This window comes from Suncus etruscus, chromosome 1 (genome assembly GCF_024139225.1).
Source record: "Suncus etruscus isolate mSunEtr1 chromosome 1, mSunEtr1.pri.cur, whole genome shotgun sequence".
In the NCBI taxonomy this organism is placed as follows: domain Eukaryota; kingdom Metazoa; phylum Chordata; class Mammalia; order Eulipotyphla; family Soricidae; genus Suncus; species Suncus etruscus.
The window spans coordinates 29,233,412-29,258,002 of record NC_064848.1 but is presented as its reverse complement, the minus strand read 5'-3'; the positions used below and the strand labels follow the sequence as shown (position 1 = coordinate 29,258,002).

The window sequence follows — 24,591 nt, the reverse complement described above, 5'->3', positions numbered from 1 at the left end:
AGACCACAATGGTTACCAATGAATGAATAATTCCCATAAATGGTTAAGCAACTGATAGACAAGTACAAGATGACAATAAATGCAACAGGAATTGGGTGGTTTAAGGAGTAAAGAAATTGCATCTTATTCAAATTAAGTGTAATCTGAAGTGACATTGTAATTGAAAGAATGTCCAGAATTCAGAAAACGGTCAGGTTAAATTTGGAATCTAAACAAATGGGTTAGTATTTAAAATAACAAGTCTTAAAAAAATTAAAAAAAATAGCAAGGCTTGGTGGGATGAAGAAATAGTAGATAGACTGTCTTGCATATAGCTGATGTGGGTTAGATCCTCAGCATCTCATATGGTCCCTCAATCCTGCCAAGAGTGATTGCTGAGCTCAGAACCAGGAGCAACCTCTGAGCACCCAGCACATGGTCCCAAAAATAAAACAAACAGACAAACAAATAATAAAACTAAAATCACAAGGCTGAATGAGGCCATTTAAGGGAATTAATTCAAAGAAAAAGGTTAAAAACAATTCCTGATACTACTTCCAGATTAATAAAAGAATCGCATGTTACCAAATATGGGCTAAGAAATAGAGTGCAATAAATAGAGAAAAATATTAAAGCTGATGGATTTTGTGGAGGCTGGAGGCTGATAGACTAAGTGGATCAAGTATTCCCAGAAGGAATAGAGAAGCAGTGAAAATATTACAAGGAATAAGATAAGTTCTGTTATAAATCATTTAAAGTTGCAATGGAAAGTCACTGGAGGCAGGTGATATCATAGCACATGAAATAATGAGGACGACGCACAGGGATATGATACTCATCTTGCATACAGATAATCCTGGTTCAACTTGCAATGCTCCCCCTCAATCACTGCCAGTTTGGATTCCTAAGCATGAGCTAGGATTACATCATAAGCATCACTGGGTGCAGCCCCAAGAACAGAAATAAAATTAAAAATTAAAAAAAAAAAAGATGAGGTGGCAACATTTTATGGTACAAAGCTCAAAGAGGGAGTCTAAGGAACCAATATCTAGTAGAGGACAGAAAGTCCAGTGTGACAGCTATATAATATACTATTGAACAGATATGTATGTTAACAGACATAATGCATCAAGATAGGGGAATATTACAAATGTAGAAACATAATGTAGGGAAGAGCGAGAGCAATGTACGTAAGTGCAATATAAGGTAAGAGGACTAAAAATCAAAGAGTATGTATTGATCAGAACTGATGAAAGGGAAAAAGGTTTAACACCAGAGGAAGAAGTTTGGTAGTGAAGGGAAAAGGAATAATGGATTTTCTACTTTCTTGGGAAGGAAGGAATATTATAAAATCACTGGTAAGATTTGTAGAGAGTCCTACTTCTTGTTGATTTCCTTGTTTTGGTGTGGTTATTGAAGTTGTTGTCCCCATTTATATTTTTTCCTTCTTTTCTTTTCTTTCTTTATGTGCCCTGCCATGTTTTTAATCTCAAGAACATGGCTTTTTTTGTGGTGCTTATCGTTGTTATTGTTGGAGTGCTCACTGGATATTTGACACTTCTTTTTATACTGTTGGGGTGTTTCACCTTCTTTTTCCCCTTCATCTCTCAAACCGATGATGAGAGCCAGGATTCCGCCCATTTTCGGCGTATTAGACTTTTACCCCAGTTTATTACTTTTCTCTTCTTCAAGCAAAACCACATAACTTGAACTATCTAGTCCTGCCTCCCAGTTAGAGGGGAAAATAAGGGAGGCACCAAGACCAAGATTACTAAGTAGTAAGCTAGGTACAGAGGGGACCACATATTCTAGCAGCCCCGGGGGTGAAGGAGGAGGATATGGGAGGTAGGACGAAAACGAAGGTGTAGGGAGGACAAATCGGTGATGGGAATCCCCCTGAATTTATGTAAATATGTACCTAAAATATTATTGTCAACAATATGTAAGCCACTATGATCAAAATAAAAATTATATTAAAAAAAGATTTGTAGATAGTCACTAGCCACTGAATGTAGTAGTAATTCATGGTTATATTAAAAACATATGACCATGGAAAATATTATAATAACTATCAATAAATAAATTCCTAGTTTACCTTTAAATGCAAGAAACATGTTTAAATTCCATCATTATCTTTACCAACATATTACACATTAAAAGAAAATGCTTTGTTACGTGTCTTATATGGTATAAAAAAATCTGCAGACCATCCATGTTAAGATCACTGAACATTTTTTAAATGATATTTGCTAGAATTTACTAAAAATCCATTTTCATCACAAATTTTCTTGTATTTAATTTGGAATTTTAATTTATATAAATCTCAAAAATAACATAAAAATTGAAGTATTATAATGACCAATAATAAAATTGGTTTGCAGCAACTTTATTATTTGATATGAAAAAAAGAATTTTGGTTATTTGAGAACTTATCTGTAAATGAACAAATTATAAAGCAAAATAAAATTTAAAACATAACACAATATCTTCTATATTATACAATCTGAGATATGAAAAAAATCATACAAAATTTATGCCATAGTGTAAAATATAAAAGATTATTTAGAAAGGTCCAGAATAATAGCACATTGATAGGGCATTTGATTTCCATGCTGTCGACCCAGAACCAAACCAGGTTCAATTTTCGACATCTCTTCTGGTCCCCCAAACCTGCCAGGAATAACTTCTGATCACAGAGCCAGGAGTAATCCCTGAGAACTGCCAGGTATGGCCCAAAAATAACAACAAAAAAGATGTTGTAGGGTCATTTAAAATCAAAGAATACTGAACATGGAGCAGGTGCTAGTTTGCCTTAAACATTGCCAATCTGGCCTTAGTTTCAAGCTTGCCATATGGTTCCCCCAAGCACCACAAGGAGTAATTCTTGAGGACAGTGCCATATTTAACAGAGTATATTGCTGGGTGTGACCCAAAATCAAACAAAACTTACTACGACATTTTAATGGAACTGAAGATATAATACAATGGGGAAGGTGGATGTGGCTGACTGTATTTCAAAAACTGGTACCACATATCCTTCAAAACCTCTAGAAGTGATCGCTGAATGAAGAGCCAGGAGTAAGCTCTGAGTACCTCTGGTTATGACCCAAAAATAAAATATATAATTCTTATAATACTTTAGCATATTTCGGAATACTCTATATTTTCTTATTAAATTTTTATTTAGATAATTGTAATTTATAAACTTATTGATACTTGTGTTTCAGGCATACATATAATATTTCAACACAATCCCATCACCAGTATCAACTGCCATCACCAATGTTCTCATAATCTTTCATCACTCACCTCCTCTATTCCCACCCCTTTGCCATGCCACCATGAGATGCACATAACAATGTCTAGTGGTTGCAGTTTAGATCTATTTTCAGTGTTTTTGAGGTTTTGCTTTGCCTTTATAGCTAAACCACCTTGGTTCAGATGTGCTTTTGTTTTAAATAAAAATTGTAGGCTGCACATCACTTTCTTCTAATTTTTCAGTATTTGGTTGCATATTTAATTCATATTCAGAAATCACTCTTCGTAGGCTTTAGGAACCATCTACAGATGAAGGCAAGAAAAGCATCTTAATCCATATTGGATATTTGAAATTTGTTCAATTCATTCCACTCAGAATAAAGCTCAAATGACTTCAGATATACTAAAATACTTTTGTAATTTTAAGTAAAATTTACTATCAAAAACATGCCAATGGGGTTCAGAGAGAGAGCACAATGGTAGGGCATTTTTCTTGCAAGTGGCCAACCAGGACCAATGGTAGTTCAAATCCCGGCATCCCATATGGTACTCATGCCTGCCCAGAGCAATTTCTGAGCAGAGAACTAGGAGAAACCCCTGAGCACTGCCCGTTGTGGCCCCCAAAACAAAAACAAAAACAAAATAAAACATGCAAATGAAGTAATTATTAATATCCTCTTCACATTGACCTATCAACTATTTAGAATTATATGAAAATGAGAAAATACATGCTTTTCAGTACAAAGTACATAGAATTTCATAAATTTTGTCTACATATATTTATAAACCATAACATATTAGTATATTTTTTTATTTGGCTATTGGGCCACACCCAGATGTTCTCGGAGTTTATTCCTGGCTTTGTACTCAGGGATTGATCTAGAGAAGTTCCATGTACCATATAGCAAAGAAGGGAACAAAACCTGGGACAGCTGAATACAAAGCAAGCATTCTACCCACTGTATTATCACTCCAGCTTCCAGTATAGATTATTTTTTTCTTCATGATGATACTCAAGTCATAGAATGTACTTGACTGACAAACAGTAGTATCATATTATCAGTTTTCTTCCATGTGTTCAGAATTAGAGAAGTTTTCTAAATATTCCCAGCCCAGACAAGTTGTTGGATTCCTTATCACTGGTAAATTAGAGTGTTTTAGATGAAAAATATAGTAGAGCTGAAAAAGATTAGTACAAATCATTCATTTGATTCTACAAAGCAATATTAAAGAAACAAACAAAAAAACTGGGGTCTGATTGATAGCACAGTGGTAGGGTATTTGCCTAGGAAGCAGCCAACTCCAGACAAACCTGGGTTCAATTCCCAGGATCCAAAATGGTCCCCAGAGCCTGACAGGAATGATTTCTAAGTGCTTAGCCAGGAGTAACCCCTGATGGCCGCTGAGTGTGGTCCAAAATAAATTAATAAAACAAGCTATTTAAATTTTTAATTGTAACAAAATATTCTTATTTTGAAATTTCATTTAAAAATATAAACCCACTTCTAAATGAAGAAATATTTATAAAAAAAGAGTTCATAAATTATATGAATAAGTAAATGTAGGTCATTACACTGTAAATAAAACAAGAGAATCAGTACTGCTCCTAGAGTTCCTTAATACATAAAATAATGCCTCTGATACTTATGTAAAAGGCACTAATAAAGTATGTAACGCAACAGTTTTATATAAATTTTGGAGGTACGCCATGTTCTTGAATATTTGAAAGCAGAGTCAACTTGGCATGGTATTCTCCAAGTTCTTTCATTTATTAGAAAATTACATGACTGCATCCTTGCTTACAGCCTAGTCGTATTCAATTGAGGGTATGATAGACCTGATAGGGATGAGGGGAAAACAAGTATTCATTCTGGAATGAAAAAGGTGCTGAATGGTAGTGATGTATTATGCAGGAACAGTACTGTAAAACACAAAGCAAAAATTTAGATTAAAAATAAAGCCTCTTGTAGAAATAGACTGGTGGGAGTCAAATGGAGGCTGGATTGAAAACATTGGTGGAGGGAAGCAGATATTGCTGAAAGTACTGATGTTGAATGTTGAAACATGTATCCCTGAAATCCAATTAGAAATAACTTTCTAACTTCATAGTTACTATATACAAATATTATTTTAATGATATTTTAAAAGCTATCAAATAATAAAAGAACATCAATTTCAATATCAATATTGAGGCCTAAGTGGTAATATATCAGGTAGTTTCTTTAATAAATAAATATTCAAAATAAAATATTTAATTATTTAAATTAAAATTAAAAATGGATTGTATGTATATCTGTGGGGTGGGTGGGTGTTTACTGTGATCACAAAAGTAAGGACAGACTATTTAGGAAAGAGTATGTCAGGGCTGAGAGATAGCTGGAGGTAAGGCATTTGCCTTGCATGCAGAAGGTCAGTGGTTCGAATCCCAGGATCCCATATGGTCCCTGAGCCTATCAGGAGCCATTTCTGAGCATAGAGTCAGGAGTAGCCCCTGAGTGCTGCCAGGTGTGACCCAAAAAAAAACCCAAAACCAAACAAAAGATTATGTCATAGTATTTTTAAAATGGTTAATAGTATAACTATTAAATAATGTCAGCATTTTGAGAGAATCATTTATTTACATAAGTGTTTACCATTCAGACTGAAAGCAATCAAGAGTTCTAGTCATTCCCATTTTTATCAGGAAATTGCAGAGAAAGTCTTCTATAACTTCAGGTACTTGATACTTTGAAGGAAGAACTGTTTTCTGCTCCTGAAAATTTAAATATGCAATTATTTGTTTTGAAAACATTGGAACTTCATCAGAGTATAAGGAAGACCTTAAAATATTCATTCATTCATTAATTTCAACTGCTTTCCTGAAATATCATATTCCAAGCATTATATTAATCAAGGCCATGTGGAAAACAAAAAACTTGGCACTCAGCTATAAAAGTAGTATATATAAGACCAAAAATGAGATTGAATTCATTGAGTTAGGAATTGAACTAATAAAAATAAATTATATATATGGAGAGATAGATATTTATGTATATTTATAGAAAGACTACTATTACTAAGGGAAATATCAAGGAAAAAAGTAGAGGAAAGCAAAGCTAAGAAAATTCAGATTGTGGCACTGGACTTCTATATATGCAGGATGATGAAAGATCACACAAAAAATGTGGCACCAGAGATATATGAGAAAAAGCACAGTAAGTCATGTTTCAGATATAGCTTTAGTAAGTACAAAGGCCATGAGGAAATATCATGATTATATTAACTAAAATATTTTCCAGAGTTCATATCATGTTTTTAAAAGTTATTTTAATGGAGGCTGGAGAGATAATATAAGGTTTAGGACACTTGTATGGCATGTGGTCAACTAAGTTTGATCTCCAGAATTCCATAGGGTCCCCATGTCTGTCAAGAGTTATCCCTAAGCTCAGAGCCAAGTGTAAGCTCTGAGCACCACTGGGTGTGACTCAAAACCAACAAAGTTTTAAAAAGGAATGTATATGTAGCTTATTAAGTATTCCCTGTAAAATAATATTTTTCATTAAAAAATCATATAGGGGGCAGAGCCATACTGCAGCTGCAGGGCATTTTCACTGCAAAAAGGACCTTGTTTTGATCGCTGGCATCCCATTTGGTCCACCATGCCAGGAGTAATTTCTGAGCGCATAGCCAAGAGTAAACCCTGAGCATCACCAGGTGTGGCCCAAAACATCTAACAAAATATATATAAAATGATATAGGATCTTACAAAACAGTGAAAAATCTCTATATCAAATATATAAGTATTTGAAAATGTATTATTAAATCTTTAATGAGATTAAACAGAATTCTGAAATCAAGTGTCATTTATTGCAAAGCCATGCAAGAATAACTGTGATGTTGATAATATCAATCAAAGAAAGCAAAAAAAAAAAAAAAACTAGTTTTTTAGGTGAAAGTCTGATGATACATACAAAATTAAAATGACAATGCAGGTGATAGTGCTGCAACTAATAAAGTGGAGTATTTGAAGCTTAAATAAATTTTTTCTATTTATTTTTTCCAAGAAATGCACAAAAATTATTGCTGCAGTGTTCAGAAAACCACACGGATGCCAAAGATCAAATCTGAGTCAGCTGTGTGTGAGGCATACACCTTATGTAGAGTGCTATCACTCCAGAGGCCTCTTAAATGACTTTTAGATACAAAAATTTTAATGCTAAACTGTAGATTATAGTTATGTTCAAAATTCTTACCAAAATGTGAGTATCTGTAACCTTCTCTTGAACCAACTGAACTGCTTTTATCAAATCTTCATCACCTTCTGGAACGCTAAAATTGTCATCTGGTATCTAAATTACAGAGAATGAAAAGAGTGAGTAGAAATGTACAAGTATTTTACTTCAATTTCGAAGTATATATCTCACCAAAATCAGGTAAGTTTACTTGAGGTAAGATACGTAATTTAAAAAATAGTTATTGAAGTGGCTAACTTTAGAAGTTGTGGCTTTCTTAAAAACGTCATTCAATATGAATTGTGATAAACTCAAATAAGCTTATGGCAACTGCTTTTATCTATTATAACAAATATAGTTATATTTGCTTACATATAATTTATCTATCAACTTGCTTTAAAAACAAGAGTTAGGCCACTAAATGCTACCATTCTCATTTATTGCAGATTTTTCCCTCTATTACATTCTAAAAATTACTTACAAAAGCAAATTTATTATCTATGTAATAAACTACATAAAACTTACTGCCTGAATGAGCATTCAGATACTGGAAGAATGCATTAGTCTAATTTTGACAGTACTGATATTTAACATTTATTGCATGTTTCAAATGTGAACTAGTCACATTTTAAGTCCTTGAAATTTGCCAGCTCCTGTGGTATAGATTAAAATTATCTTCCTTTCATATGCAATAATATGCCTTTCACTAATTTTCTGTATAATGTATTAAAATGATCTCCATTTCACATGTGATAATTTAACGTTTATCATTTATGCCTTAGCTCTTGCTTCTTTCAGCCACGAATTTCCAGGACTGATTCTACGATATTCCATTCTGGTTTTTTAGAAAGTTGGGGTTGTATTGGGGCCACACTTGCTCTGAGATCACTCCTGGCAATATTTGGGGAACTATGTGTGTGCCAGGGATCAAGCTTGAGTGAGCCAAGTGTAAGACAGCCTCCCAACTCTATGACCACTCTAGAGTTTCATTCACCTAAAATACCCCTATTGTTAGAAGGCCCAGATATAATTATGGATCCTGTAAGAAGTGTGAGTTAAAGGCTTGATAAACTACACTCAAAGTATGGTTAAACAAGAAGCAAGCAAAGAATTTTAGATCTATTCAGGCAGTGGTAAACTGAGATCCTGGAAAGCACAAACTGATGACAGAGAGTGCTAACCAGAGATATCAAGCTGTAGATAGCAACAGAGCAAGGTAAAAGAATTGACTCCAAAGAACAATTGTGAGAAAAACCAACAGAAATTGATAGGTTAACCAAAAGTAACTCTTAGAGTTACTGCATCTCACTTTAACCAAATGATTTCTAAATTCAATTGAAAACAAGTATCTCTTAGGAGAAAAACAGAAAAGTAAAATAAATATTTTACAAAAATAATGGTGATGAAATTGCAATAGAAATATTCTAAATAACAAATTACCTCTTCATATTCATAGTCATCTTCAGATGTTTCAGTTATGGTTACCTCTGAATATCTTGTCAAGGTATAACCTTGCTATATATAGAATAAAATGATTGATTTAACTTTTATTTAATATTAAAGTGCAGTAATCAACTCACCAAGTTGATAAATATATATATATATATATATATATATAAAATCTGGGCTCAAACCAAACTTTAAAATTAATTTATTACTGTCATATTAAGTTAATTATTTATAAATAATTCTAAATTTTTAAGATGACCACAGTATCATATAATACAAATAAGAAGACTGAAAAATGATGAATAAGAAAACTACAATAGTCAGTTTGTCATTTGGGTTTTGGGCCACACCTGTCTATCTCAGGTTTGATCCTTGAGTCACTAGGAATCACACCTGACAGCCTCAGTAACTATCCATGCCAGATCAAACCTAGGTAATCTGTTTACATGGCAAGCACTTTGCCTGCTATACATTCCTCTGGTCCCAACACTACATTTTTTTGGTTTTTGTTTTGTTTGTTTATTTGTTTTGTTTTGGAGAGTCACACCCTGTAACGATTGGGGTAACTCCTGGCTAAGCTTTCAGAAATCACTCCTGGCTTGGGGACCATATGGGGTGCCAGGGGGACCAAACCACGGTCCCTCCTAGGCTAGCCTGGGCAAAGCAGATGCCTTACTGCTTGAGCCACCGCTCCTAACACCGCTACATTTTTAAAACAATATTTCCATACTACTTATAATGAACAAAACCATGCAAATTTTAAATATGACTAAAATACAAATTTCAGTGTTTTGATCAATGTAAGTTTGCTAATCTCACTTTCCTTAGATATCACAATTTAAAAAGTCAATTATCTTATCATAAAAGATAGAATCAGTTTTAAGAAAATATAAACGGTAGCAATAACAATAAAGTAATTCATAATGATCAGGCCAGAGAAATAGTACAACAAATATAATTCTCACCTTGTATGCAGCAAAACTAGGTTGGAACCCCAGCACTGAATATGTTCCCTCAAGCATAGCATGTCACCAAACCCTCACCACCCCTCACAAAAAAAATAAATAAATAAGGCACAAGGCTGGATATATTATTACTCCATTTTAGTAGATCTGACTGAAAGGCAACTTTACATATGTAGGACATAGAGTGGAAAATCAGTCTTGGAAGTTCAGGTTTCACTGTAATCACCCACTACTCCATACATGGGTTTGAGTTAACATTTTACATATTTGTCAATAGTCCTTCATACCATATTAAATCTCTAAAATACAGGAAAAGAATTATTGTGCTGCTCCATCATGAGCACTAACTCTTCACTGCTCTCATCACTGGGGAAAAGTTTAAGCAAGTTTAGTTATGCCCAATCCTCAGAAACCAGATGCTTATCAATAGGCCTATATTTTACTGACTTGGACATTTCCTAATAATAAAAATAATTTATGCTCAAAATGATTAAGAATGGATTTAACAACCCTATAACCATAATCTTAAACTCATCTATATATGTATATATAGTTACTAATATAAGTAGTAATCTATTATGAATGAACTTTTCAACATCCTTAAAAATCATCAGGCTTCTAGAAAGTAGGTAAAGCATTTCAGCTTTTCATTTACAACCAACACAAAATACTCCCAACAATGATTCAAAGTTTGATTATAAAGTCACTCCAAATTTTAAGCAATTTCTCATATTAGAACCTCACTTTTAAGTTTTAAAATATCTGAATTTTTAAATAGCAATATTAACAAACTTATCAAAATTCAATTGGAATTTAGTTGGAAGAGTATAATGTTTGGAGTCACAGTGGAAACCATAGCACCAGCATCTTTTTTTTAAATTATTTACTTATTTATTTGGGTTTTGGACACCACGTAGTGGTGCTCAGGAATTACTCCTGGCTCTGCATTCACTCCTGGAAGGCTCAGGGAATCATATAGGATGCCTGGGATCAAACCTAGGTCAACCTCATACAAGGCAAACATTCTACTCACTATGCTATCTCTCTGGCCCCACTATAGCATCTTTTATTCAAGGTCTCAGAAGTCACATCATCATTTATTCAATCACCTATGAATCGCACAGTTTATTCCCTTGAAATATGTGAAAGAAATATACAATTGAGTAGCAACTGGAGATCAGCGACCATCATTTTGAAAGCTACTTACTAGACTAGCTAATAGAGTTTCAAAAATATTAAGAGAGTTAACATTTAAAGAGTTTAAAGTCTTACTAATAAAAAGTAAAGGATAAACAAGCTCTTGATATTTTCCCTGCTCTAAAAACAAAGGGAAGAGTGCAGCTAAAGAAATCTCATAACTTTGTCAAGGTCTTAAACCTCATATTCTAAAATAAGTGCAGAAAAATAGTCTAACTCTTCCTCTTTTACTGTCATATCTTCACTAAGAAAACAAAACTTCATGGAGTTTGGCTATAAGAAGTCACCTCATTTTTATAGAAAACTCTGCTCTTTCTTTATTTTTTTTATTTTTTTTTTGGGGGGGGTGGTCCACACCCGGCAGCACTCAGAGGTTACTCCTGGTTCTATACTCAGAAATAGCTCCTGGCAGGCTTAGAGGACCATATGAGATGCCGGGATTCGAACCACCGACCTTCTGCATACAAGGCAAATGTTTTACCTCCATGCAATCTCTCTGGCCCCTCTCTTCTTTCTTTAAAACAGCCACTCGAGGCAGATTTTGTAAGCAGTCACTTGTCTTTAAGTTTCCAGAAAAACAATGTCATCCCTCTCACTTCTTAGAAAACAATAAGTTTCTCAAAGAAATAAATTTATAAATAAATTTATCTAGGTGAATACCTAGATAGACTTTAAAATCATAAATAAGCCAAGCAGATAACATAATTGTAGAAAAAGAAACATATTTTACAGCTATGAAATAAGTAAATATGCCAACTAAAAATTATGTAAAGAAAAATAAAAGTGGTGTGCTTAGACAGTGTTCTAGGTACCACCTTTTATGTTTTTAATAGTAGTACTCCAACCAGTTCTTGAGGATCGGCAGCCAACCCCAGAAAACTGCAGCCCAACTATATGCAACAGGTAGATCCGGGCTGAAGTTTCAGTGCCCCAACCAGCAATAAAGTGCTGCTCAGATCTAATGGCCTGTTGTTGCTGAGAGAACCAGATGGTGTTGGGGATTAAATCTACAGCATGTATCCTACCACTTTGAAGGCACAAAAAATATAGTATCATGGTGGGGGGCATACTCACACTGTTGCTCAAGGGTTATTTCTAGCTTTCCACTGATGAATGAATCTGGTGTGCTCAGGGAACCATATAAAATGTTAGGAAAAGCATCTTGGCCAGCCACATGCAAAGCCATCTTACCTGCTGTACTATCTTGCCAACACCAAGAATCTAGTAAATTTTTAAGTAAATGTACTCTTATCATCTGTAATATACTCTCTCCACAATAAAAATATTAAGAGGAAAATAACAATTTATGAATTTTAAAATGTATTGTCACACAGATCATAATCTTACATATTCTCAAAATTCTGTGAGATTGGATGGCAGAGATATCATCCTTTATGTAAAGAAAGGAGGAAATTCTGTCAAAAAAGTTTAGAGATTTACCTCTAAATTAATGAACTTTGAAAAGCAAAATGAGTTTTTAAACACAAGTATCACCAAATTTCTAGTACATTTATTTTTGCCATTATCCGATAAAATTTAAAAACTTTTCTAAAAACCCTAGAGTAACAAACTCTCACCTATGTTTTCCAAATTATGAGTGTAATATTAAAAAGAACTAAATCAGGTCATTTAAATAACTCAGAATTTTCCATACATTCCATACTGGTAGTTATTTTTGTAGTATCAATTTTTCTGGCTTAAAAGGCATTAATGTCAAGGTGACTCCAAACTCTTTTAAAACTTCCTTCTCATCAACCTAGTACTCCTTCAAAGATCATTAAACTTCCATTCCAAAATTCAATTTTCTTTTCTATCTATTCCTTTCTATTCTGACTTCTCTGTATGCTTGAGACTGATTTGACACCTCATGCAGTGCTGGGTTTCTAGTTTGTGCCTATCCAGGGTTCTGTCTGGGGTTTCCCTTTCTCACTGGCTAGCTGACATAGATGAAAAGCATGACACACTTCCAGGACACTTCCAGGACTCTTCCAAGAGTCTCAACTTAGACTCAGATCAAGAGCCCCACTTCTCCAGATCTCTACTTGTTCTGGAAGAAATATAATAATATTTGCGATTTTACATAGCCAGGATTATATGCCTGGTATAACAGAAGAACTTAATGTTAGCTTTTGCACTAGATAGTCTCACCTTGTTGACCCTACTAGAAAAGAGGCCAAAAGACATGCACAATAAAACTGATACCTTCAATCCAACATAGAACTACAAAGTATATAAGACCAAGAAGCCTCAAAGACTCATTTAGGCAGCCAAATGAAGCAGAGCTAATGGTAATAGGTTCACAAACATTTTTGTGAATGGACAATAACCAGAAAACAAAAAAAGATTTCCATACATGAACAACACAAAAAAAAATTCATACACTGGTTTCTTCCATGACTGCATGTGTAGGTAGTTATCACTCCAGAAGCAGAGTTCTTAATAAAGAACTGAAATGAAACATATAGCTAATTATATTTCACATGATTTCCCAAAGTTACTATAGACAGGAATTACTTTGTAATCTTTGCCATCACTGTAGGACAAAATTATTCCCAGAAGCAATCTTAAATCTAGCCTGAATCCTCCATTACCAAAACTTTATTTACTTAATTAAAAAATAAAAGTACAGTTAAATGGCAAGCATCACAGTCATATTCTTTCTTAACAATGCCATCTGAAATAAAGGAAGTTAAAACTTAATAGAACAGACCAAAGATAGCAAATTACTGACACATTTGCTTCCACTTTCCTTATTGTTGTTTGTTTCCTTCAGCAGTTACCACCAAATCTTCATGAGATCCCAGAATTCTTGTTAGTAACACATGCCAGGCTGCTATTAACAATTCAACAGAATTGCCAAGAGTAAAAATTTATTGACCATCTCTGCCTAGATAGCTAGGCACACCTTCTACCTCAGATGCTGTAAAATAATCCTTTCATCATGTAAGTCACATGCTTTCTCATAGTAATGTACAATTCTCCCATTTTTAAGCCAGGATATTAATAGACTGAAGTTCTTGACATTGTACCTCTATCTAAAAACATAAAAGTTTGAGGTTTAGAAATTTTGGGCTATCTTGCTGCTCCAATTATAGCCAACAGACCAGCAGCAGCTGTGTGCTTGTTAGCAATAATCTCAGCATTGACCTGGTCTTTTTGAATTGCAATATTTATTTAAGATCCCTAGGTGGATCACATGCCCATTAGATTGTGTCATAATAGAGCAGACATTTTCCAATGTCCCTTTTTATTTGAATTACCTAATTTGAAATTTTTTAATTTCAACATGCCTAATAGCATGTCATTTCAACATGCCATTTCAACATGCCTAATAACATGGAGTCAAGGCAGAGCACAGCCATGACAAATAATCTCTGAGAGTAGAACCCAGGTTTCATTATTTTTAATGACTATCCAGTTAACTTGAATGTGCTCAGCTTCAAGAACCATAGCATTAGTGCATTGGTTTTCAACATTTTTTTAAAATCTGAGGATCAGCACCTGCCTGAGCACTGGTTCACAGACCAACAGTTAATAGTTACTATAGTAGACCAGTAGGTTTCAATCTGCTTTACATATATCTATGTATCCACAGTGATATACTGGCCAGTGCTCATAAACCTCTAGATCACAACCTTGCAATTAAACAGTGAACACTGTGCCACAACCTAGTGTGGGGTGTTCTTAAAATAAATTGATGACATATGATTAGTAAATACTTAATTTCTATGCTTGTTTTATAAGCATGTATACCCAGCATCACATAAAAAATTGGCTAAAACTTTTCCAAGTGGAAAAATTTTAAGAGCACTGGAATAGAAGACACAGAACATATTTTTTCCTTCAAATATTCTATGACTTCCACACTTGTAAAACACCATTCTTGCTTTAACAATATGTCCCTTGTTACAAATACAACATGACAACATTTCTCTTTTTAATTATAATTAGGTGAACATTGCTATTACACTGAAAAACTGGGACAAAGATGTTGCTTTAAACAAGCATGCATCTTAGATATGATTGAAGATCATACATAGGGTTTGGAATCCTTAATTTTGCATTTCCTGTAATAGTTGACATTGGGACAACATCTAGAGTTGATTAGGTTCAAAGAATTGGCTTAAACGTATAACCCTTAACTCTACTGTTGAAGGTTGAAGAGGCCTTTTCTGTGGACAAAGACCTTCAAGTGAAGATATAAGCAGTTAAATTCTTGGAATCAAAATGTCTTAGAGAAATGAAATAATAGTCAAAATATAGAAAGGCAGAAAATTATTGCCAAATAGGATGCATAACATAATCAGTACTCTGAGCCTCCACTTTCCTGGAGGCTTTCCTTGTCTCCCATTATACTTCTTTGAACAAAGTCTTAGTTAAAATGAGAGTAATAGAATCAATAAAGCCACTAAACTTTTTCCATGTAATTTATTCCAGCCTGCATCTCCCCTTGGAATTGAGCTATTCATTCCCACCAGTCCTCAGTCAAACATGAACAGGAAGCCACTCACTGAGCACTACAAAAGAAAATTATCTCAGGTTGCTTTGATTTCTGAGAGAATCTATCACAAGTGTCAGTCAATATTCTTTATAAAATTTGAAAGTGCTTTTTTAAAATCTAGACTTGATAGTTTACAAATCAGCAAATACCTTTCTTACAAAGTATTTTCCATAAGAGATATTATAGTCTATAACTAGTTTTTGTAGATTTCTGACAAAATTTCAGTAAGATAAAAACTATGTCAATTATGTCATCTCAACCAATTCAGAAGTTCAAAACATAATATCAAAGATGCTATGTTCTTCTGAATAGAAACAGTCAACACATTTCAATATGTAGGTGGTTATAATGTATGAATTAATTTTCCTGAATAAAAACTATCATAAAAATATGGATATTTGGATTATTTCCATATCTCAGCTATTTCACAAAGTGGTGTGTAAATATTCTACTGAATTTATGTTATTTGGGGAGAGATTAGATGCCAATAAGTGGTATTGCTATGTCTACCAAAGTTATCTTTTATTTTAGATAGATTTTCATACTTTTGTAGAAAGAACAAAGTTATGCAATTTGCAGAAACATGAATGGAAATAAAGTATATCATGCTGAGTTAAGTCGTCAAAAGAAAAATGATAGAGAATCATCTCCTATTTATGTGAGACTTAAAGATACAAAGCAAGGAAACTGAAAAGATGCAAAGACAATGAGAGAAGTAATCCACACACTGAGTTGGAGGAGTGGGATTTCAGAGTGCAGGAAGTTAGAGTCCCTGGAAAGGAAAATGCTTAAACTAGTGTTGAAATTATGTGGTCAGCAAATCATTATTATTTATTGTAGAACACAGAAAATCAATCTTTTTTTTAAGAAATGAGGAACATGGAGTCTTTATTAGGCTATTCTTGCCTTTATGTTGGATTCTGATTTTATTTTTGGTTGGGCCACTGTTGTCTGTGCATGTCCTTTATGCTTGAAAGGTTTAAGAGCATAAAACAGGGTCATCTCCTAGAAAAAACAGGGTTACTTAAAATTTTCTATGCATGACCCCTTTTGTTCAGAGAAATACAACACAAATGAGCATTAACAAAAATGCATCATTAAACACTTGATTCTAAATTATTTTCTAGTTATTCTTTATTCATAAATATCTTACTATTGTCAATTGTTTTCACATATTCAATACTGTGATTAATTGTGGGGTCACAACACACAGTTTAAGAAGTTAGGGGCTAGAGCAGTAGCACAAGCATTTAAGGCATCTGTCTGCCTTGTGCATGGTAGCCTAGAACAGACCTTGGTTAGATCCCTCAGTGTCCCATATGGTCGCCCAAATCAGGAGCGTTTTTCTTTTTGTATTTTCTTTTTTGGTTTTTGGGCCATGCCCAGTGATGGTCAGGGGTTACTCCTGGCTATGCATGCAGAAATTGTTCCTGGCTTGGGGGACCATGTGGGATGCTAGGGGATCAAACCATGGTCAGTCCTATGCTATCGCGGGCTAAGCAGACTCCTTATTACTTGCGCTACCACTCAGGAGTGATTTCTGAGCACATAGCCAGGAGTAACCCCTGAGTGTCACTGTGAGGGTGTGACCAAACAACCAAAAAAAAAGAAAAAAAAAGTAGGCCCTATGTTGAGTAATTGTTGTAATATTGTTTTTGCCTGTCATCCCACCTGGATCTTCCAGGTGGGGGTGATTAAGGAATGAAATAAAAAGCTTGTTGGGGAGGCATAGGGAGGTCTTTTGCCAGAACTGACTGCTGGTTCGGTTTGCCTTTTGGAGCTGGCTGCAACTGACAAAAGACTTTCTTTGCTGAACCTTTGGTCCCCTATTCTTTTGCATTCGTTGATTATTTACTCCGGACATTATTATCAAAGTCTCCCCCAAAAGGGGGGACGGAAGGATGGGATTCAATTTATCTTTTTGGGAATCATTCTTTGACTTGGAGACCATCAACAAGGGGTTTGACCTACCCCCACAGCCCTAGAAAATGCAATCAACCTCATTTAAAGTCTTGCTCACTATTGATAGCTTATTGTCTAGTATTCTAATAGCATTTGCTTAGTCATAATTAAGGGAAACCTAGGCCCAATGCAGTTGATTAGACGTGATTAAGTACAGTGAAAAATAAAGAACATCACATTTTTGATTCATGAGCATATTAAAACTTTTATTTATCTACTGCAATAGCTCAATTAAATTACCTGACTGCTAAAGATTTTAAACCTAAGAAAGTCTCACTTCAGCAACTATTATAATTGCCTTAAGAAACAATGTCAAATAACATTGTACAGTCAACTCTTAATTATGCATGCTAAGAGTGCCCAGGGATACAGGAATAATTGCCATTCTAAAGTAATCCTCAAACTTCATTTTAACAAGGAGTTAAAGACTCTCCCATGACTAAACCTCTTACCTGAACATTAAATGTGGTAAAATTTAAAAGCCAGAGCAATAGTACAATGGGTGGGGAACTTGGCTTGCACTAGACCAAACTGGGTTAAATTCTAGGCAACACATATGGTTCCCAAAGCCTGGCAGGAGTGATCCCTGAGCATAAACCTTATGGTTTAAGATAACTAGGTGTGGCCCAAAAACCAATAAATAAAGAAATTAATTAATAAATAAGATATAGAGAAATTAAAATAAATATTTAGTTGTTATACCCTAATATCTTTTAGTTGAATAAACAAAATAGTAGTCAGAGATGGGATAGAGATCAGTCACAAACTTAATACTATCTTGAAAAGTTATCATTAAAAATGCATTACTAGGAGAACTTTTTCCAAGACAGAATTTTACTTTTCTTCAAGTAGCTCTACATTTTACAGAAGCGACTCAGTGATATCCTTGCAAACTAAATAAACTGGTTTTCTTTTTCTTTCATGTATGAGTGTAGAATTGTAATGAAATTGTTTTATAGTAGTAGAGTTGCCACATCAATCCCTTCACCAGTGTGTCAAGATGCTGACACTGTGATCCCATGGTCTCTTCCCTCCAAATCCCTTTAGCCTTCTTTATTCCAATTTCTATTGATCATATTTTAAGATAAACCAATTTTCCAACTGAAAGTTGCACTATACTGCAGTCCCACCATTAACTTCCCAACAATATTTGTTAAAGGGCTTATATTCTTCCAATATTAATCATAGAACTACATTTCAGGAGTCTTTTAATGCACAGTAATATGCCAAATTCATTCTCAAGGGTAAAAAATAATCTTACTCAAGATAGATAAGGTCTTGCTTGATGTATATTTTTCTGATTCTAAAAGTGAAATATTACTGGATATAATTTATCTATAAAATAAACCTGACATGGCCTGACCTGAGGAATGTCAAAAGCTCTCCAGGTGACTCAAGTAAGTACCATGAGGGAGTTTGAGAATCTCTAGTTAGCTTATTCTGAACAGAATAAAAGCCCCCAAACCCCAAAGCACTTTTTCCCTTCTGCACTAATTCTGAAATTTTCTGAAGACTTGGAGGTTGATTGTGTAAATTTAAAAAAATATTGCTCAGAGGATGAAATTTCTTTGCCAGGTCACTTGAACAGGAAACTTCCCCTCCAAAGATTCATGAGATATTTAAAAAAAAAGGGGGGGTTAAAAAGCCAAATAAGGAATATAATTGATACTACCAAAAGAAACCCTGTAAGCTGCTAGGCAGCCGAGGGTCTCCCAATAGAAAGAGGAAACTTGGAAAGTCCCCAAATTCAGGATCCAGACACGCAGCGGCGGGACGGAAGGATACGCTCCAGATAATAGGCTCCGTCGGCGGAGAGCGAGTCCACCGTGTCCCCGGACGTCGTGAGACCAATGCCCAGCGCGTCTTCCAGGACCCGCAGGTCCGTAGAGCGCAGCCCCTGCTGAGCAGCCATCCTCCCAAGCGGGGTCCGGGCCCCTAGAGGCCCACCGCGTCCCTAAGGCAACCGCGAGGACGCTGAAGCCACTTGATCACTTGGCTCTCGCGAGAGCTTGGGGTGCCTTTGGCCCCTGCCCGCTTCTCTGCAGGTGGTCAGGACACAGCGCCCTCCCAGGTTACCAGGGTGACGGCATTGTTTCCGCACCCTAGACTCCAGGGGCAGCGGATCTTGGGGTGGGTGGATGACAAGCAAGAAATTGGCTTCAGTTAAGTTGCTTTGTTTTTGCCGATGAGGCTTTGTTTTCTTCCGTTTGTTGAAAATGAAGTGAGAAAGAAGTTTCTTTCGCAGTTCAATTTTCTACCCTAAAGTCTCAAGTCTGTCTGTCTGTCTGTCTCTCCTCTCTCCTTTCCTCTTTCCTCTTTCTCCTGTCCTCTCTTCTCTCCTTTTCTCTCCTCCTCTCTTTCCTCTTCTCTCCTCTTTCTCTCCTCTTTTCTCTTTCTCCTCTCCTCTTTCCTCTCATCTTCCCCTCACCTCCCTCTTCTCTCTCCTCTCCTCTTTCTCTTCTCTCCTCTCCTGACTATCTCGTACTCTCTCCTCTCTCCTCTCTTCTCTCTCCCTCTCCCTACACACACACACACACACACACACACACACACACACACACACACACACGAGATATATTGAGCTGAGTTACATACACACTTTGCAAAAATCATATAGTCTCCGAAAATGGAAAATGTAATCACTTTAAAAATTATAATCATGTCCTTATTTTAAAGAGTCATGGAGTCAGAGAAAGCACAAAGATTAAAGTGCTTACCTTGTAGCCCATTTGTTCTAGCCTGGCACTACCTATGGTGCACCAAGCACTGAAAGTGCATTTGAGCACGGATCCAAGGCTAACCAAAGAGCAGACAGAATTGTCTCAAGCAATACTCAAGGTGTCTGGAATCCAATGATTCTTAGCCAACTATGCTAGTAGTTTAATCTGAGGTCTCAAGAATATGAATCTGGTCTGGACCTGGGGTTCCTAGAGAATACCCATTAATAAATGTTGGTGGGTTTTCAGGAACTTCCAGGAACACACAGAAGTGTTCTGGCACCTTCTGAGCTACAGCCAACAATGTTTGGTCAACATATGCCTGGGACCAAACCAAACTTGATTGCATACAAGCTGTATGCCTACACTTAAGCTCCAACCCCAAAACTTATATATTTTTTGTCCCCCAATTCATACTGTACTTCCTCTTTCTATACAGTCAGTGTAAAGAACACAGCCTGTGGTAAAAATTGGGGGGCCTTAGCTTTTCTTTTCTTTTTGTTTAATTTTTTAATATATATATATATATACATGCATATATATAAATCCTTCACCAGTGCAACATTCCCATGACCAATATCCTAAGTGTCCTTCCTTCCCAACCCACACAGGCCTGTACTCTAGACAGGCTTTCTACTTCTCTCATTCAGTCACATTTTGTTATAATAATTCTCAGTATAATTATTTCTGTGACTGCACTAAAGGAACCCTGTGGTAAGTTTCATGTCAGGAGCTGGACCTTCTAGTCCTTCTCTATTTTGTCTTTGAGAATCATTACACAACTGTTTTTCATTTTTCTCAAGACCCATAGATGAGTGAGACCATTCTGTGTTTATCTCTCTCCTCTGACTTATTTGACTCAGCATAATAGATTCCATATACATCCATGTATAGGAAAATTTCATGACTTCATCTCTTCTGATGGCTGCATAATATTCCATTGTATATATGTACCATAGTTTCTTTAAACATTCATCTGAGGGGCATCTAGGCTGTTTCCAGAGTCTGGCTATTGTAAACAGTTCTGCAATAAATATAGGTGTGAGAAAGGGATTTTTGTATTGTATTTTTGTGTTCCTAGGATATATCTCTAGGAGTGGTATAGCTGAATCATACGAGAGCTCAACTTCCAGCTTTTGGAGAAATCTCCATATCACTTTCCACAAAGGTTGGACCAGACAGCACTCCCACCAGCAGTGAATAAGAGTTCCTTTCTCTCCACATCCCCGCCAGCACTGCTTGTTCTCATTCTTTCTGGTGTGTGCCAATCTCTGTGGCATGAGATAGTACCTCATAGTTGTTTTGATTTGCATCTCCCTGATGATTAGTGATGTGGAGCATTTTTTCATGTGCCTTTTAACCATTTGTATTTCTTTTATTATTTTTTTTAGATTTTTAATGGCTACACTTAGTATTTTTGTATTGGTCTATCATATAATGCAAGTAGAAGTGATATTGCAATAAAATCAATCTGCATTTAACTTAATGGTGTTTTGATTTATAGTATGTAGATTCTGTGAAATCATAGAACTCAGCTGAAGGATACATTTGTTATATTTTAATAGTTATTGCCATGTTACTTTCCCATTAAATGTATAAAACCTCACATTTATAACTAATGTATTCAAGGATAGCTTCATATAGGGATCTTCCTGCGGTCCATTAACAGACAGAGCAGGACTTTCAGCTGTCACTGATCAACCGGAAAGAGCAGAAACCTACTTGGCACACTACCTTCAAAATCAAGAGTTCTGTGAAGGGTTGAGGGGAGGAGAGAAGTTTCCCATAGTGCCAACAAATACTCAGACACGGCTGGGGTTTGGTCAGAGCAGTTTCAACCTTTTTTGAGCAGACTCATAGTTTATATAAAGTAAAAGGAGGAAGCGAGCAAGAAGGAAAAGGGACTCAGCACACGAAGAAAGATCCCACTACACAATGGGTAAGTAGTTAAATTGCCTAATATGGAATTAGCAAACATGTTGTTATGTGGTTTAATGTGATTCTCCACCTGTGTAATTCTACTATTGCTTGCTAATATGCATTTTTAAGTTCCAGTTGTATGGATTTCTTGAAGAAAAATTTCAAGCCAGCTAGGATGAAGAAGTCAAATAGAAAGGAGAGCCAAAACCTTGGAAGAAAATGTAAGGTACTTAATGAACAAAGACAAGTGAATATAATCTTTTAACTATGGGAATTTCAGAAGAGGAAGAAAATGGGAAAGGGGAAGAACATGTAGCAAGAGAAATAATAGAGAACTTCCCCACCCTTGGGAAAGAATTATCTCTACAAATCCAAGAGGTAAAAAGAGTGTCAAACTAAATAGACCCTAAGAGAACAACACCAAGACATTTAGTAATCCAAATGAAAAACAAGAGAGAGATCAACTCTTCAAAGCAGTAGGGGAGATTAAAAAAACCTCAACTCAACTTACCCAGCCTTTCTTCAGTAAAGTTTATTCTCACCAATTATGACTGGCCTAGAAAAAGGAAAATCTTTATATCTTTCTTGGAGGCATTATATTTTTAAATGTTCTATCCCATTTCACCTGGGTCAACTTTTTCAACTGTAACCCAGGGATCAATCCTCAGTGTTTGTCTATGAGTGTGCATGAGTGTATGTGTTGACCACCTCAATGTCTGTCTAATGTATACTGTATAATAACATTATACATAATGTCTACTTGTCTGTTTAAAAAATAGTGGTTAAGTCATCACCAACCCAGAGACACAAAAACAAAGAAGTACAGTTACTCTGATTTGTCCCACTGCTGCACTTATATGATATTCAATGTACACCACACAACATGTAGGAAAAAACACACATCAAAGGAAACTATGAGAAAACATTATGCTTAAAGAATGAAAATGATGGACCTGAAGACCCCACAAATACTAGGCACCTATATAGCCTCTCTGATAGACTTTTGAGTGAAAATTTGAATGATGCTAAAGGAACTCAAAGATTGAACCATACAAATCACAGATAATAATCAAGAAGACATGAAAATAGAAAAAGAAAAAACAACCAAAATATATTGGATAAAACATTTGGTAGTCTAAATAAGAAGCTCTCTGTTAAGCCTCACCAACAGAGTAAGAGATGCTGAAGACAAAAATCAGAAGATGAAACTAATAACAACTACAACAGAAGAGGCTCACAAAGATGTTTAAAACAAATGATCGCACAATGGAAAACATTCTTCAAAGAAAATAAACATATGAAAATAGAAAGCCTGTGAGAAACTCAATAGAAACAACACAAGAATCATTGTAGTCAATAGGCCCAGAAATAAAGAATATATAAAAAATCAACAGATAGAGACATTTTTGCCAAAAAATTACAAGAGCTAAAGAGTGCATGCAATCAAGGCATCAAGGTCAAAAAAGGAAATTATGTACAAAGGAGATCCTTAGAGCAGTTTTTCTCATAAGCAAACCTAAAAGCCTAAATTCAGTTTTGAGAATAGTGACAAAACTCAATGAAATGAATACTTCACCAAGATTTTCATCTACTCAGACTTACATTTAGGATTGAAGGAAAGTTAGACAGCTTCATTGATAAACAACAGTTAAGGAACTTTACAGATTCAAAATTAGCCATAAAAGATTAACTGAGAGGTCTACTTTAAGGTAATGCAGACCAATAAATACACCAACTTCATACAAAAGATGACATTAATCCCATGACAATAATCTTTCTCAATGTTAATGGACAAAATGCACCAGTTAAGAGACACAGAGTGCAAAATGGATAAAAATGTTGAATTTAACTTTGTTCTACCTCCAAGAAACACATTTAAATAGACAGATCAAATGTAGACTCAAAGGCAAAGGTTGGATAACAATCAATCAAGCAAACAACTCATCTAAAAAGGCTGATATAGCCATACTTAAATTAGATGACACAGACTTTAGACTTTAAAAGGCAATAAAGGACAGAGAAGGACACTTCTTGATAATCAAAGAATATGTGTATCATGAAAAAAAATCACATATATGCACCCAATGAAGGACCAGCAAAATATTTAAGACAGTTGCTAGTAAATCTAAAAAAAGAAATGAATAGCAAAAAAATAACAGTAGGAGTCTTCAATAATGCCCTGTCATGCCTTGATAGGTCAAACAAGCTAAAACTCAATAAAAAAAATATACAAGCTATCAAGTAAGAAATGGAAAATAATGGGTTTATATATATATATACATATACAAAAACATATATATACATATATATACATATATATATATATATACATATATATATATATATATATATATATATATATATATATATATATATATATATAAACATGGCTTTTCTTCCCCAGAAAACTGGGTACACTTTCTTTTCAAATG

At 35.0% G+C, this 24,591-nt stretch overlaps 1 protein-coding gene across 1 annotated transcript in view; it reads right to left on the bottom strand.

Moving 5' to 3' along the window:
* SPAG16 (sperm associated antigen 16) overlaps positions 1–19,434 on the bottom strand; it is a 1,100,078-nt gene extending 1,080,644 nt beyond the window's left edge. Inside the window, exons 1-4 of the mRNA XM_049768212.1 lie at positions 19,308–19,434; positions 8,889–8,935; positions 7,470–7,565; positions 5,871–5,989 (exon numbers count right to left, since the gene is read on the bottom strand). Coding sequence (XP_049624169.1) covers positions 5,871–5,989; positions 7,470–7,565; positions 8,889–8,935; positions 19,308–19,434 — 389 coding nt within the window. The remainder of the gene's footprint in view (positions 1–5,870; positions 5,990–7,469; positions 7,566–8,888; positions 8,936–19,307) is intronic.
* Between the last annotated feature and the right edge of the window lie 5,157 nt (positions 19,435–24,591).